At 39.3% G+C, this 17,040-nt stretch overlaps 1 protein-coding gene and 1 long non-coding RNA gene across 2 annotated transcripts in view; one reads left to right on the top strand and one right to left on the bottom strand.

The window, feature by feature from the left end:
* ABHD3 (abhydrolase domain containing 3, phospholipase) overlaps positions 1-13,009 on the top strand; it is a 24,254-nt gene extending 11,245 nt beyond the window's left edge. The window contains exons 6-9 of the mRNA XM_033056001.1: positions 1,709-1,882; positions 2,533-2,581; positions 2,667-2,832; positions 10,916-13,009. Coding sequence (XP_032911892.1) covers positions 1,709-1,882; positions 2,533-2,581; positions 2,667-2,832; positions 10,916-11,094 — 568 coding nt within the window. The 3' untranslated portion in view covers positions 11,095-13,009. The remainder of the gene's footprint in view (positions 1-1,708; positions 1,883-2,532; positions 2,582-2,666; positions 2,833-10,915) is intronic.
* On the bottom strand, positions 12,434-17,040 carry LOC116994355. The gene is made up of 2 exons (XR_004417464.2): positions 13,551-17,040; positions 12,434-13,224 (listed from the first exon to the last, which is right to left on the bottom strand). It is a non-coding gene; the product is annotated as an uncharacterized LOC116994355 (long non-coding RNA).

Here is a 17,040-nt window from a genome sequence, read left to right as displayed (position 1 = left end):
TGGCTACAATTCCCTGTGTCTGGCAATTCTGAAGTGCAGATGGTATGGTAGAAGCTGGCAGTTCTGTTGCTGGTACCAAAGGTCACATCAGCCCCCAGTATCATTTCTGTCCTTTGCTTAACCTAGTTATGGTATCCAAAATACTGGCAAAGTCTGTTACAATGGCACAGGGAATCTGTGTTGTGTACCTGGCTTATATGTCACCAGCACCACTGGGGAATTTTAGGCAAGGTGTTCCACCTTCCCCTCCAATACATTCATGAAAGCCTGAACCAAAACCAGAAAGCATATGCTTAATTGTACAGAACACTGGAATAATCTCTGATCATCTACATAAGAACTGTTTCCATGATTCAAAATAATTGGAGCATTGCATGTTTAAAATGAAGCAAGAGCAAAGATCTCACCAGGGACATACTGGAAAAATCATCCACTTGTCTTAATCTTACAGGAGTTTTTTTATCATCTATTGCTTCTCAGAATTTTCTGAACAGTCAGATAATCTATATAAGACAGATTTGCCCCAGTTAAGAATTAAAATAGGTATTAATTTCACAGACATATATAAATGTAAATGAAAGACCACCTGTTCTATTTGCAGTAGGTATTGTTGTGGGACTTTATTTTGCAAAAAAATATTCCTAAGCCTTCTCTCTACTAGATATACTCTGTGAATTCTGTTAGAGAAGTGCTTCTTCTGCTACTGCAACTTTATTTTGGTTGGTTTATTGGACTGATGTCTATGATGTGGTAGGTAGTGCAGAGGGATAAAGCCTCTGTGATAAAAGGCTGGTTCATAATGTCTTTGTTAAAGGTTGCTGTCTCCTGAAGTACAGTAGATGAACCAAGGTACAGTGTGGCAATCCAGGAAGCTATCTTAATGTTAACTAACTGGTTTGTGTTGAAAACTTGGTATTAAAATGATTGTTGTAAACTTTATGGCAGTAAAGTAAGACTTAGAGCTTTTCCATCAGTATTTATATTTAACTCTCTTCCTGCTGTTTTATTTTTTCTCTACCTTTGAAGGGTAGATACTTGTGAACTCCGCCCATTTTCAACTCAAGTGCACATTAGCAGTAGAGACTGTAAGTTGCAATTGGTCAGAAACACAAGACCTGAGCCGTTTATTTGGCTATTTATTTATAATTTTGTTTCTCAGTTTTATTCATTATCCAAGACTTCATTCTTCCCATACTTTGTATTAAAGAAGAGCTATGTTCTTCCATATGTGTGAGATGAGGAAATGGCACTACCTTAATCTCAAAAGACTTCTTCACATTGAGGCAGGTGTGCCAGGGGCAGCTTGCGTTTGTCAGGCACGCTGATCAGATTTATCACATCAGGAAGACCAAGAGCTTGTAAGATGGAAAAAGTTACAAACACTTGGGAATACTTGTTCCATGAGTAAGAATCATTTGACTTTTCCCTCCCTTTACAGATTTAAGTAAGACTAATACATCTCTATTTCTAAATGCACTCCTACTCACACCCTACACAGTGCACCCAGATCCTCTCCGATAGTAGAAAGTGAACTAAATGAGTCATATGTTGATTATGTGACTACCTCCTAGGTGAAGTAGGCACAACTGCAGGATTCATAGGAGAAACTATTGAAAAACAGACAAAAACATGGCTGACTGTTACATTTACTCTAAATTGAAGCAAACAGTTTGATAGTATGTATGTTTCTTCTGTTTTTCATTTGTAGCATGCTTCTTTTAAATTACCTGGGCAAAACTGGCAGAGACACTCCTTTAATGGCAGCTGCAATTTTCTCTGCGGGTTGGAATGTTTTTGAATCTGTAGAATCTCTGGAGAAGCCACTAAACTGGCTTCTTTTCAACTATTACTTGACCACTTGTCTACAATCCTCTATCAGCAGGTGAGTTGCCTTCTGAACTATTTAGCAAGGTGGAAGGATTTTAACATGAGATCGACAGCAGGTATAAAAATATTGGCAAAAATAATGCTGTAACAACTCTAGTTGTTCTTTGTGCATTATTTGTTAAGTTTTGAAATCAAAAGGATCTTTTCAAGAAAGTTTGTCATCAATGTGACTAAATTTATATGCTGCTCAAGAGACTCACAACAGCCCAATGTATTTCTGTGTCTATGGGTGAAGGAAGCGGATCTAAAAACTTTTTTAGACTTGCACATATTGACTTTGAATAGATTTGCATACATAATAATTGTTTTAAGTTGATGTTGACTGAAGAAACACAGAAAGGCCTAGTTCATCATTGGCTTTATAAAACCAGGATGTATTTTGTATTCCCAAATAGTAAGTTCTCTTATGTTTGACATTTTTTTCACAGCTTATGCAGATTTTTACTATGTTGCTGGATGTGCCTACATATGGATGAACAATTATTTTGCTCTTGGATTCCAGACAGATTTTTTAATATGACAGAAAATTAAAAGCAAGCATGTTAGACAGTTACTTCTACAAATGTATCTGTAAAGGAGAAAACTTCTACATTTGTTTATATATAAAAAAAACCAGCCCTCCAATTTTTCTATCCTTCTTTTTAGGCATCGACAAATGTTGGAGAAATTATTTGATATGGATCTTGTTATGAAGGTATGTGAAAAATCTTACTTCTGCTTGAGCTGGATGCTGTTTTCCAAATGCTGACATAGTTCCCTATTTGAATTCTGTACTTCAGGCTAGAACTGTTAGAGAATTTGATACACAGTTCACTTCAGTCATGTTTGGCTACCGTTCAATTGATGATTACTATGAAGATGCTAGCCCATGTCGCAAACTGAAGTCAGTAGGAATTCCAGTGTTATGTCTAAACTCTGTGGATGATGTTTTCTCCCCAGCTCATGGTAAGTTTAGGCTTTTTAAAATATATTTATCTGTATATGCAGTCATTAAGACAAACTACATAGGTTTGACAATAAACTCAGGCCTATGTGTAGAAGTGTATTTAAATGTTACTTGCACGGAGGATCAAAACTTCCATGGCTCCGTTTTGTACTTAAGTTTAAGACACATATAAAACAGATTGATTAGTACAGAATGCAGAAGTATATGGTGTGGCCTCATTAGGCATTAGTGGAGTCTTTATAGTCTAAAGAAAGAAATGGGCACATTTCGGATGCGAGTTACCTCACTGTAAGAAAGATACCAGATAGATTGTCCTCTCAGAAGCACCTGTTTCTGTTCACCAGGTATGAAGAGAACCCCTAAAAAAGGAACTTGGATTCTGATGTCTGGATGTAGACATTCAGAATTCAAACTGGAAACAAGTGGATTTTTTTATTGCCATTCTTTAAGTCCCTACAAAGAATGTGTGGGAGTTGCTTGTTTGAGATGACATGAAATACTCATCTGTTGAACTCAGTGTCACCTCTAGTGCCTGTAAATTAAAAGTAAAAAAACCCCTACAACTAAGACTACTTATGTATAATCATGCAAGCCAAAATCTAGGGTAAGGGAAGAGGTGAGGTCCTAGAAGGAGGCACGTTGAAATTAATAAGAAGCCTCAATATCAGCTAAGTAACAGGCTGAAAACTCAGTTTTCCATTTTCTTTCTGTTTCATGCCAAACACAAATGATTCAAATAATTTTGCTTTTCCTCTGAAGATCAAAACCCTGTTGCTAACTATTCTGAAAATATATGCTTGTTCCTGTGGTCTGTGTGTTGGTTATAGCTTCTGAAAAGAGAAGGAGAACAAAAGCTAGTGTAGAGGAACACCACTAAAATGAACAGCTGGTTGAGGTAACAGTTTTCAGCAATGAGCACCTAACACCTTTAAAAATGTAGTTTATACAACTGATTTATTTCAGGGAAGTTTTCTTCTGCCACAAGTGAAGTGAGATTCTTGCAGAATGAGTCATGAAACCAAAGTGAGCAGGCAAACAGATCAGAGCAACAAGCAGAAATGAAAGAATTGGAAGAGACTCTTTTTGTGTACTGTTTATCTGTGTGCAGATGTACAACACATGCAGAAACATGCACACACATTACTGTTTATAGTTTGAAGACCAATTAGAGACAAATGTGACATGAAAAGGGCCGCTCCAGTAGAGTGCACTAGAAAAAGTCTGATTTCTTCTTTAAAACAAAAAGCATCCATACGTTGCATGAACAATGTAAAGAGGTGACAGACACCTAATATGAGGGGAAGAAATGGTGACTCTAGATTAGCCAAACTACCCTTTGTAGTAGTAATTAATCTTTGCAATTAATCCCTTACATTGGCCAAAATGGAGGCTTAATAAAAAATAAGGTCTGAGTAAACATAGCAATATTATAGTAGAATACTATATGCACCTTTAAAAATTTGCAGTTCAAAGGCTTTCTGAAACAGTTAGTCCCTTTGTATTTTTAGCCTCTGTGGGATTTTTTTTTCCTTGAAATCAGACAGTTGCTTGTTCTCTTATAAGCTTATAATGGCCTGAAAATTAGAATGGATGGGCTGTGACCCTAAAATCTATGTCCAAATATAAAATTTGGCTAGTGATTCTGAAAATAATTTTTTTGGGTCTTAGGACCCTAGAGATGAGTATCCCTTTGCACTGTAGGCAGGTCATCTGCTGTGCCATGTTTCTTTCACAGAGTATCTGAGAGAGGGAATAATGATTTCACCTCTTTATTTATCACTAGCTTAGTTTGTGGTTTCTATCTAAAGTTAAGTAATAACTGGCAGGGTTTACCTAGTTAGCATAGTGACAACAGCAGTAAACCAGTGAGTGTCCCTCAGTCCCTGAAAGATTTGTTAACCTTTCCCAGCCCATTATGACTGGGATATTTGTTACCTAGATGAAAGCTAGTGCAGATACTCCATCCTCTTTTTACCTCCAGCTCTCAAGAGCCAGCTATTGATCTGATCCTATGACATTCAATCTGAACACAAGAAGACACTTTTTTTTCCTATTTTTTTTTTCTTGTGAGAGTGGTCAAATGATGGCATAGTTTGTGCGGTCTCCATCTATTGAGATACTCACAGCCTTACTGGACACCCGTGGAAAACCTGCTGTTGACAACCCTGCTTGAGCAGGCGGTTGGACTAGATGATCTCAAGAGGTCTCTTACAGCCTCAGCAGTTCTGTGATTAGTTTGAGTACTCAAAGATTGAGTCCCCTAGAATACAGCTTTGGTAGGTATCTCAATCCTTGAAGCTGTTTTGTGAAAGTAACACAAGTCTTGATGAACATGGGATGGTTGGTTGTGTAAAATTAGGTATCTAAACAATTGTGAGGATACCTCAGAAGTCTTGAAGTGTAGAGGGGGGCAAGGTAGAACACCAGTACTTCTGAAACAAGAAGTGCTAAGAGTATGTTGTAATGACTGTCCATCTTCTCTTAAAACTTTGACTGTAACCAGCCTTTCTCCATGAAGATATTTGAGTGGCTAGGCATTTGTTTTTCCCTTGTTCACAGAGTTAATGCTGTTAGCTGTAAACTCTTGTACTTGTGGAGTCAAGTTTACCTCAGAAAGGGCCACTAGGATGACGTTGATTTCCAGCTAACAGCATGACTGTTACATCTGTCTATCCTTGGTCCTTTTTCATTTGTGCTATGCACCCTCAGTATGAGTCGTTATGCTGGCAGGAGACAAAGAGCACCCCGATTAGCAGCCTGGGATTTATGTTTGCTGCCATTAGTTACTGGAGTTCATTCATCTTGACATGTTGACATCTTCTGTGAGCTGTTCCGTGTTAGCAAACATAAAGGGCTGCTGTTAGTCTCGGAGGTGACTTTATTCTGGCAACTGTCTTTTTTTTTTCCTGATTTAAAAACTTATATGTATATAAAAGTACAGAAGTATAGAAGCCTGTGGCAACCAAAGGCAGTTCCCACTCACAACTGTATCATGCATTCAAGGCCACAGAATTCATACTCATCCAAACCCCAGCCTTTTATTGACTTAGGGGACTGGTTATTTCATGCCTCATCTCTCCCAGTAATACCTACCAGCTTTTAAGCTATCTTCCAATTCTGTTGTAGATAGCTGTAGTTTCTAAGAGCTGGGAAACTGGCCTAGAAAACCCATCAGGGAGAAAGCCGTGCCAGAATTCCTTTGTGTTTAAATAGTTTCCATAAAGCCAGGCACATCTATCTTCCAGTAACAGTGCTTGAGGGATACAAAACCAAGTCTGCTTTGTCACTACATAATGTGGACCTTAAGAGACACTTCCCTTAAAAAGTGCAGATGCTGCCTCAGTTGCTTGTTACTACCTGGTCATTTCTTCTCATGTGCTTTTTGGTACGCTTTGTACTTCTCAGCAGTTATTTTAAAATATATAGTGAAAATGTGCCATTTGATCTCAATCCAGTATTATGAACAAGCAATCAATTTGCAATCCTTCCTTAGTGTTGCTGTTTAAAGTTCACAGAGCTTGGCTGCTGATCTATCTGTAGTTTAATTCTGGAATGCAATTCTCATATTGCATAATACTGACTGATGAAAACAAATACTTTCTTCTTTGCATGACACTTCTCTCGCCATAACTAATTTAAACAAGCCACAGCTTCAGAAAATACGTAATAAAGCTGAGCCAAGCCCTTGTATTTTGTAAATGAGAAAAATAAATCAGGAAGATGGAGTGATAGCATTCATTATCACTGTCACATTTAACTTTTCATCTGAAGTGGCATTTTTCTCTGAAGAGACTTTAAAGCAGTGTATTAGGATCTGAGTTAAAATTTCACTATACTAATGCTTAGTTAATTGCTGCTGATGAGCATTGTGCCTGAGCTGGAAGCCTGCCCTTGGAGCTAGGTACCATGCCAGCTTCCTTCTGATCCTGTGTCAAATAAGTGCATGTCTGAAGCTCAGTTAAATATATTTTATTGAACTCTCTGAAGCTTTTGTGTCCCCCTGAATCCAAACTTGGATTAATTGCTCTTAAGTGTTACTTTACATCCTGTTATGTAAAAGAATACAGTTGAATGAAGTTGTAAGGAGAGACCAAATGGCCAAGGAATGGCCAGACAGATAATAATTAGATTAAAAGTTTAGCGAACAGAGAAATCAAGCAAAAAATGTAATGTCTGATAGCAATGACTTATATGTTTTTTCTTTTATTCTTTAAGAAAATAAGAATTCTTTTTGGCAAAGAACATACACCAAATTGGTTTTAAATGAAGTAATATTGCATACAAGTATTTACATTGTGGTTCTGTGATCACAAATCACAGGTCTGTGCTTGCTGGATCAAACAGCAATACAGATTTTGGCCATGAGAAACACAAGGTTACGTGTGGACAAAAATGAACAGTGGTATCTTTTGGCATTCAATCCTTTCTCTTAGAATGCATACGTCCAGTGCTCCATTCATCTGCCCTTTACATTGCAAAATTTACTCTGTTGCATTGTGGTTTTATGTACTGGATGGCTAACAGTCCCTAGGAACAGCCTTGAGAAAAGTACCACACCACTGCCAAGCATCATTTGCATTTTGGCACCGAAGAGCAACACAATATATTCAATTCTTTTCTGAGAACCTCCAGAGCAAGAAACTCTGCTGGGGAGGAGTTATATGGGCAAATAGAGGGAATTTCAGGATGGGAAAGATGACATTTGTAAAGACCTGCATGTGCCTTGCACCTTACGAGGCATGGAAAATAATCAGCATCCTAGTGCAGGACTGCTAGGGTTCCAGGAAAGAGCCACTGTAGCTGTGTCGAAGCAGGCAGCACATGGCATCCACTCCAGTATCCCCAGGCAGTCTGGGAATGAATGACCACCAGCAAACTGATTTGGAAGCTATGATTATGCTTGCAACCTCTGAATGACAGGCATGCAGAGGTCATGGTGAGATTGGCCTGTAAGGGCTTCCCTACAGTAGAGGAGATATTATGATCTCCCTTTTAATCCCCCAGCAAAGCAGTTTCTTCCCAGAAAGGGACATCCTACACATTGATACTAGTCTGTTAAATTGAATAATTGTCATTTTTTTGCATGTTTTAGCTAGTGAAGAGGTATGTTCAGGCCAGTTGGCAGCTGAAAGAGTTCTCATGCCTGTCTCTGAAATTTGAAGGTCAAATGTCTCTCTCCTCACATATTCCTTCCTACACCTTGCACTGAAGCTTATTAGTCCCCTCAGTCCCCCAGGCAGATAGCTGCAGAATGGGTGTGGAAAGTGTGATTCATTGTCTGAAGCAGGCATGGGGTTTGTGTCTGATCCCCACTTCTCTCTTGGGTTCTGTTTAACATAGACCACAGGCTACTGGAGGGAAGAAGAGCAGATGGCTTGGTACAGATAAGTGGGCAAATTCCTACGCAGTCAGTAGAAGCTGACATGAATTGCAGCCACTCTCTTTGTTCATGGCAATGTGTTCCTTCACAGAATCCAAGAGAGGCAGATCAGAGACTGCTGAGCAGATTAACTCAGGCAAAACTCCAGACAAGCGCGTGCTGAGTCTGAAAATGATGCATGTGTTGGATTGCAAGAAATAACACATTGTTTTCTGCATCTCATGTTCTCAGCATGTGCTATTCCCCAGTCCAGGCTTTTACACCATTGACTTTTTAGTCTGGCCTCAGTACAGCTTTAAAAGGCCCAGATCCTGCATACAGTATTTTCAGTTTTCCAACTGAACAAAGGAAAAGCCAAGGACTTCTTGTAGAAGCAGTAAGAAGCACAGTTTCTTCCTCCTAGTAAAGAATCAGAATCACTTAGCAAACTCTGGAATCTACAAACTACTTAGATGCCTGTCATTTTGAAAGGAGAGAAAGAGTGGAAGAAATGGATAGCATGGAGCAGCAAAGAAGAGAGCCCTCATTGCTCTCTGGAACTCAGTCCACGCTCCCCCAGGGTATGTTCAGGTATGGGGCAGGGACCTTGTAACACACCTGCACAACAGACACTAACCCAGCTCTGCGGGCAGTTGGTTTGGCATCTGTGCTGAGACCCTGAAGTGGAACAGAGCGTGTCTTTTCAGGCTCTGCTTCTGAGGCACAGACTGCTCCCCTGGCTCCACAGGTCCAGTGCTTCTGCCCTGATCTATTTTAAGTTGCACAGCTGTTCGCCACAGTCATTGCACTCAAGTTCTCCTGTGACTTACTCTGGCTGGGGGTCCTTTTTTGGCTACACAAAGGGCTACTCTGGGCTCTTACTCTAGTTGCTGAAAATGAAGGCAAACTGGAATCTCAAGCACACAGCTATGAGTTTGCCAGCATCTAGAGGAAAATAAGGAGCACATCTATGAAGAAGGTAGTAATATGTAGAGATAGGGACTATTCAAGGATAATGACCTTTGAGATAGCAAATGTAAAAAGGGGTAAAGGAACAGACTCCTAGAAATAGGAATGAGTGGAAGGTGTCTCTTAAGGAAGTGCAGTCAGAAAAGGATGTGAACAACTGAACACCCCCAAAACTGAATGTGATTCAAAAATACTTCAAAATAAATGAGGAAGTGGTATAAATCTTGTGAACAACTTGCTGCTTAGTGTTGTAGTGACAAGGCATTTTTAGTTGAGCAGTATATGACTTTAAATCAGCTTTGTTTTCTTGTCATAGCATTTTTTAGACAACACAGTGAGACTGCTGCTACTCCCTTCTTTGGACAAAGCATTTTTCTTTTGCTGTTGCTTTTTCTATCAATTCCTGAATAATCAAAAATCTGTATGATTTTTTTTACCCCATTTCATAAAGTTTCTTAGTTGAACACTTGAACTTTGAAAGGCATTCTTTACTGAAATGTACTGAGATTTGTGCTCATTCAGATGCCTACTTAGCATATCTAAAACTCCATAGGAAGTTGCTTAAATAACTTATTTTTTATGGATCTGTGGTGTTTGCAGTCTTGATATAAAGCTCCACTGCTGCGTCAACCAGTTCAAATGATAACAGGGTCATCCCCTCATACCAAGTACCCTTTGTAAAGTCATATACTCTCTCTGGTGTCAGTCTGTGCTAACTGACCTCTATTTTCCTTCACAAAGGGAACTGCCAGGGTGGTGAAACTGATTATGCCACACATCTATGCAGTCAAAACAGGAGGCACTGAAGCCTCCCTCCTACACACTAACAGATCAGTGCATACCTCAGGTGTCATTCACTGATAACATTAATCGTAGGCCATTGCTGAAATGGCCACCTCACTACAGGTTCCATCCAACTGTGGCTGCCACTATTCAGACGTTGGCATTAACACGGGGAACTGGATTAGGGTGCTAATCAGATCAGGAAAACTAACCCAGCAAAAAGAAAAATCCTTGTACTATCCAGTCTAATAATCTACATTCTAAAATAATTTCTAGCAGTCACTATTCAGTAGAGAACCACTAATCTCCTGGGTGACACAGAGCACTTTCTGTGTCCTTGTACAGTTGTTTGCCCCTTCCTCTTTCTCTCTTTACCCTGTGTCATAGATTATGGTTTCCTTACGGCAAGAACCATTCCCCGGTGTGTTTGCATGGTGTGCTCTAAACATGCAGGTATAAACATATGGCAGATCAGATATAATGATAACATTTTCTATTAGCTGATAGGATATCTTACAGACCACATCTTACCCTGACATTAAAGGTTCTGTGCTTGGAATCTCATAGAATTGCAATTGAGGGTCCAGTTCCTCAGCTTTTTAAAAGCTGAATATTGCAATAACAGTTAAAAATTAGAGGGCTGATTGTCCTTTTACTTACACTATTTATAGCAAATCCTTAGTATGCATTAACATGGGTGCTGTTCCATCACTGTGAGTGAAAGACAGACAAAGCTGAAATTTTTACAGCAGCCAGAAAAAAAAAAATCACACAGGTAAGGTGAGTTAATGATGAAGAGAAAAATGGCTTTTAATACAGCTGTGGTTCCAAACCCTGTAAGACATTTAAGTGTATATTAATCTTGTGCCTATTTATTAACATATAATATGAGAAATATTTAAGAGAAATTATTCAATGGCTGGCATTTCATAGAAGGTTAAGGACTTTAAATGTTTTTACTCCCCTTTTAGCTATACCAGTAGAAACTGCCAAACAAAATGCAAACGTTGCTTTGGTTCTGACTTCATGCGGAGGCCATATCGGTTTTCTGGAAGGAATATGGCCAAGGAAGTGCACTTACATGGACAGAGTCTTCAAGCAGTTTGTGCAAGCTGTGTTTGAGCATGGAAATAAAATCTTTAGCATGTAGCTTTGGACCACTATTATAGCACAGTGGCACATTCTGACAAGGGCAGTTAAGCTTAGTGCACAAATTTTAACTCCTGTAAGCCAGCAAATGGATAAAGTCTATTACTACATGCAAAAATATTTTTGCCTAAGATTTTGTAGCAAGAAACTAAATATTATGTTGTCTCTTTTGTATTTATTTTTAATATGCCTTACTAAGAATGACCTTAAATGAAACAGTGTTCTGCATACATCAAACTGCACTTAACCAAAACTATCAAGTAGAGAGATTATAATTCCTCAGGATTTTAATTTAAACCAGTATATATTTAGGAGACTTTATTTAGAAGGCTTTTACTATTAGAATGGCGACACTCAAAATAGCTTATATTATCCTGTCACATATAGTACCAGTTGGCCCATTCTTTAGAGCACTGATGGTGAAAATCTTAAAATATGAAAACAAAAGGAGGGATAAAAGTACACTGATTCTTCAAAGAAGTTGAAATTTCAGCATGTTATTCCACAGCAGTAGATTGATACCTGCTTTTGCTGTTCTGCCCTGAGAGTATTCAGATTTAGGGCTGTTTATTGTTTTTTAAAACTATGTCAATGCCATACTTGTCTTACATGGTTATTTTTTAAAGAGCTAATTTATAGTGTTTACATATAACCAAAAGATTCCTTTAAAACAGTACTGTAATAACTTATGTAATTAAAAGACATTTTGCATTTCAGAGTTTATGTAAAGCTGGGTGTTGTCACATAAGTAAATAACACATACTTCATATAACTGGTAAACTTGGTGATTGAACCTGCTATGTTTATATTACCTTGCAAGAACATTTCAGTTTTAAAGAATAAATATTAGAGCATCAGGAAATTATTATATAATGTGCTTTAAATTAAAAAAGAAAGACAAATTCAAACCTTTTGTGTCTGCTATTGTTTCATATCATTTCTTAAAAGAATGGAACAAACTGTTTAAAGAAAGTTGGGATGGAAGTCAGAGTTGTGCCTGTGGCTTATTTGATCATTTGTCACTATTTTGGCAGTAGGTTGTCAAATCACTGAAAGCACTGCAAACCAACTTCTGCTCTAAGTGGTTTACGAGTTGTGAGGGTGGCCGAGGCATCACTGTTCTCCTGAGCCCTGACAGAGTGACAGCCAGCGTGGGCCTTTGAGGAGAAAGGACAGTTGGAGAGAATATATTTTGAAACTGTTGGGAAGCCCTAATTTAGGGCATACTAAAATTTAAAACAGGCCCTGAAGCAGTATCTGTGGAGCTCCCATCTTTTGCTGATCACTGATTTGGGCCCAGCCACATACAAGAAGTCAGGAAAGATGTCTCTGCATTTTTATTTTTATCTTTTGAGCAGGGTCAGTACAAGAAGAAAATGCAGCTAAAAAAAAGCTAGTCAGGTCTTTTGTCTCAAGCAGTACGTGAACACTCCTCTTGCAAGGCATGTTTCCTAGTAACAGCAAAGAACAAAAATACTTTTTGTCTTTAGAAAAAGAAATTGGGACATGCTATACGAGAGCTGTTTTGTAAGGTAGATGGTTGAATTAAGAAAATTAAAAAGTGCTTTCAAGTTTTGACTTTTCAAACAGGCACTTGCCCAAATAACAAACTTATTATGTCTTTAATAAGAAAAATTAGGAAAGTGATTTGCAAAAGCAAAATGAAATTTTGTGCATGCTACTACAATACAGAAAATAGTATATTAGTAGGGTGCCTTATTTATTCTTGTATTCATTTCCAGGTTTTATGTTCATGCAAAAACAATGAGCAATAAACAGTGTATTTAGTGTTATATTTGTAAAAGTGTTTAGGTACAGCTGTTCAAAATTCAGCATCAAGTATTAATAAAAATAAAACCACTTACATTAAATCACACCTTACCGTTTAAATAAAAGTAATATGATTAATGCCAGAATTTCTGTCTCTCTGCACTGTCTTAATTTAGGTCCAATCCCTATACAGATCTCCATGGGACATTTATGTTTAAAGCTGCATCAAGCAAAAATTTGTAAAGCTGGTGTTCCTCCTCCAGATGTACAGTGTCCTTGTATCCCATCAGGGAAAAGCACAGTGTGCAAGGTGGTAACAATCAAATCTTAATATGGGTATCTTCAAGCTTTCTCAGATTTTCTGAAACAAAAAATGCAGACACCTCAGATCTTACAATACATAGAAGCTAGAAACAAGTGTGATAAACATTTTTGCTGTGCAATAACCTTGTACCTCACACACAGTTTCACAAGTGAGCCAAAGTTCACAATGTGCCCTCTATTCTAAACAGTGTGAATTCACAGGGTCTTTATTTGGCTTTTCATGTGATCTGATTATCCAGGCATCAACAGGGATATGCAATACTGAAGGTGGGAGAAAGTTGTTAGTTCTCAGTGTACTCATTACTGGAAAGATGGAGTAGAACAAAAATAAAATTCCAAGTCACAAAGGCTGCAGACACCTACCTCTTAAAAAAACTTTCCTCCTATTTCAGAATCCCAAAGTAGCTGAAGTTGGTGGGGTCCTCTAGAGGTGATCTAGTTCAACCCTCCTGACCAAGACAGGCCATACCATATACATGCTCCAGAACATCCACCTTTTCACAGTTTTCTCTTGGAATCAATGCATAATATGGTTCTTTTTCTCTGTGAGGCTTTCAGTAACCCAAGAGCCATTTGTGGCCTCAGCTGTCTTAACACCAGATCATAAAGACCAAGACTAAGGTGTAATTTATTATGTAATTTATTATGTCCACTCCTGGCTAAAAAAAAGACCAAAAAACAAAAAAAAAAACAAACTTAAAAACCAGGAAAATTTCCAATAGGCAAATATGGTTCTTTGTATACAGAGGAACTAATCCATCCACATTTCACACTGAACAGAAGAATTAATCATCTTTTTAGAAACCAAGACACATAACAGCATCATTTAAAATACTTACAGGAAAAGGCTGTAGATGATAGTCTACAACTCCACAGGAGCTGGTGTTAAGAAAACACCAATAAAGCCGCAGTGACTCCAGGCAGGTCAACACGGTCCTGTCAATGCGGCACTGAGTGTCACGCTTCAGATACCAACACGCTGACTCTGTTGCAGAGTGCAATCACTCCAAGGCCCAGACTCACCATTACAGAGACTGGAGAAGGGCTTCACATTCAAGAACTACTCCCTAGATATGGTTCAGGAAGCTTCTCCTTACCTTCCCCACCCTGCAAGTTGCAATTTCCAGCTGACATCTAATATTCAACTGTTTGAGCCCTTCAAATCAAGAGAATGGAGCAGTTGACTTTATCTCAGCAATTCCCAAAAGTTTCAGACAACAGCCTCCTCCCCTTTTTCTGGAATGGTCTGGAACACTGTGTACCACTCACACATGTATCCATTCTCTGTCCCAGACCCAAATCCCTGTAAACCAACTGTAACCAGCCTTCCCTCCAGATGTAGCTATCTGCAGTCCTTTTTATTCCTGTTCCCCTCTTCCCCTGACAAACAACAACCAAACAAAAACAAAACCAAAAACAAACAAACAAAACCACCTCACATTCAGCATGCAAGCAAAATGGGCAAGGAGCAATTCCCAGCCCAGTTTTTTTCCTGCCTCCCCGTATAAAGAAAAACACCAAAACAAAAGCAACTATTCAAATTCTACCTGCCCCCATTTCGAACAGGGTCCCCGGCTTTTTCAGCGAATTGCCCTCTTTAACTCCAGGCAGTCAGGGCATTCTCCAATCCCTGTTGTCTCACGTGCTATCCACACAGGAATTTCAGAGGGGAACTGCCTCTTTCACCTTCAACTCCTGTAGCTACCTGGCTCATGCCAGTGACTGACACCTGCCAGGAAGATTTTTAGCCCTGCACTCCGCTTCTCCCCGGGTCGCTTCAGCTCAATGCATCATTACCCCGAAAAAAAAAAAAGGAAACATTTGTTCCCTGAGTCATCGGGTTGCTGTAACACACGGGAACGCTTCAACCTGTACCACTTATTGGGGTTCTCATCCCAGCATGCCAGCTCGTCAAAAAGAGCCGTGGAATGCTCAAGGAAAGTATAAAAAGCCCAGAAGATTCACCCTGGGGACTTGCCACTGACTTCCAGCATTAATGCTGGGTCCCCCCAAGTAACTTCTGCTGCAGCCAGTCTGCTGTGGAATATCTCAGCCACTTTTTGAGGTTGGTTTGTTGTTGTTAATTTTCATTCCAATGAAAGAAAAGGAAAAATCTGCCAAGCAGACGGGTTCTTCATTGGCAAGCATCTCTTCCTCTGAAGGATCCAATTTTCCTGTCTCACTCCTTCTATAAAGCAAAAATCAGCCTCTCCCTTCTTCCTAGGATAGAGGGACTTTTTGAATCTGCTGAAGGGAGGAAAACTGGAGTCGTGTGCTGTCTCAGCTATTCCTCGAGTTCCTTCAATGTTCTGTATATGTAGCGATGAGAAAGTCACTTGTTTAAATGAGCTTCCCGTGTGGCCTTCCCTCACCTGTCTGAGGCACTCTGAGGAGTGAGCAGTGCTTGCAAGGTTAATTACAGGTGAAAGATTTAAGCAGCTCCTGCCTTTTGGTTGTCTGTCACCACTTCCTTGCTCAGATGAGATGTCTGATAAACGGCAGCTCAGGCTGGGAGTGTTTGCATGTCAAAAGGGGCTGTAAAATCTGCGTGCTGGGATTGAGTTTGGGATCAAGAGCTGAATCCTGTAACTAAGCAGCCCGCCCTAAGGCTGCGGTTTCACAAGCAGCTGTCAATGTTAACAGCTCCCTCATGCCAAAAGGGGAAGGCTTGCGCTTCCTCCTCCCCTGTCTTTTCTTATCCTGATTCCAGTCATACGGCCCTCAGCCTTTCTTACTCTGGTAGAATATGACTCAATTTTTCCACTGTTATTTTGGTTTTGTTTTTTTGCTAGCTCAGGAGCTCAAATTTGCTTGCCTAAGCAGGTTCCCCCAGGTGCTAGATGGAGGCTGGCATGGTAAGGAGCTGGAGAACACTGCTGGGAGTGGGCAAAGGAATGGAGAAAACCATAGGAGAAGCTTCCCCTCTCTGGTGACAGTCATCTCCCAAAGCTGTAGCCCAACAGAACATTCTCTGCAATTAGTGGAGTGATCCACTAATTATCAGCTGAGTTATTCTGTGAAAAAGGCATAACCTAGAAGCAAGTAATTTTTCACTTAGCTGCAGACAAGAGGCACTCCAGCAGTATTACTGCATTGACAAATAAACATGGCTAAATAAACAAAGAATCTTTTTGGGGTTAAATTTGTCCTATGATATACTCCACCTATGTGAATACAGTTTCTCCTCCCTGACCAGGTTCCCCAGTTCAACAATTCATGCCCAAGCACTCTGGTTTGTGTTCACCACAATTTCCAAGGAGAGTAAATTTCTGTAAAGTTTGTGTTCTTTCAACAACGACATTTGCTAGCAAGTTCATACTGACACCAGTGCTTCAGAATGCTGCCACCTTCTGTGGAAAACTGGAAAATTACTGATATTCTTCTATCTTGCGAACTAAGTTTTTCCGAATTTTGGAATTTAATGCTTTATAAGAATGCCTGCTACTTTACTATTTCCCTGGTGAACAGCAAATTACTATTTCATGGCAGGATGTAAGAAAAATCTAGGCTTACTTGCTTCGTGTTCCTAAGAAAGAGACATGGGAAAACATAATTTTAGATTTATAAAGATAATGATAACATAAAGAAATGCTTTTATCATCCTTCAGGAAATTTGCATGCAGTGATTAAAATATTCTTCATCTGGGAAATATTCTGTCGGTTACTGAAGGAGAGCAGGAGACCACATGTTGCTGCATTCATTGTAAAGTCACAGCAGATTATCATGCATTAAAGAGGAGCTGCTACAGGGAGTTATAAATAACATCTCCTCCTATCAGCTTTTAAAAAAAAACTACAGCTGCTGAAAATTCCCATTTATCCAGAACAAACTGTGCTTCAATGAAGTGTGTCT

The sequence above is a fragment of the Catharus ustulatus genome, chromosome 1 (assembly GCF_009819885.2).
Source record: "Catharus ustulatus isolate bCatUst1 chromosome 1, bCatUst1.pri.v2, whole genome shotgun sequence".
NCBI lineage: Eukaryota > Metazoa > Chordata > Aves > Passeriformes > Turdidae > Catharus > Catharus ustulatus.
The sequence above is the reverse complement of the archived record's forward strand: the minus strand, read 5'-3'. Positions and strand labels throughout refer to the sequence as shown.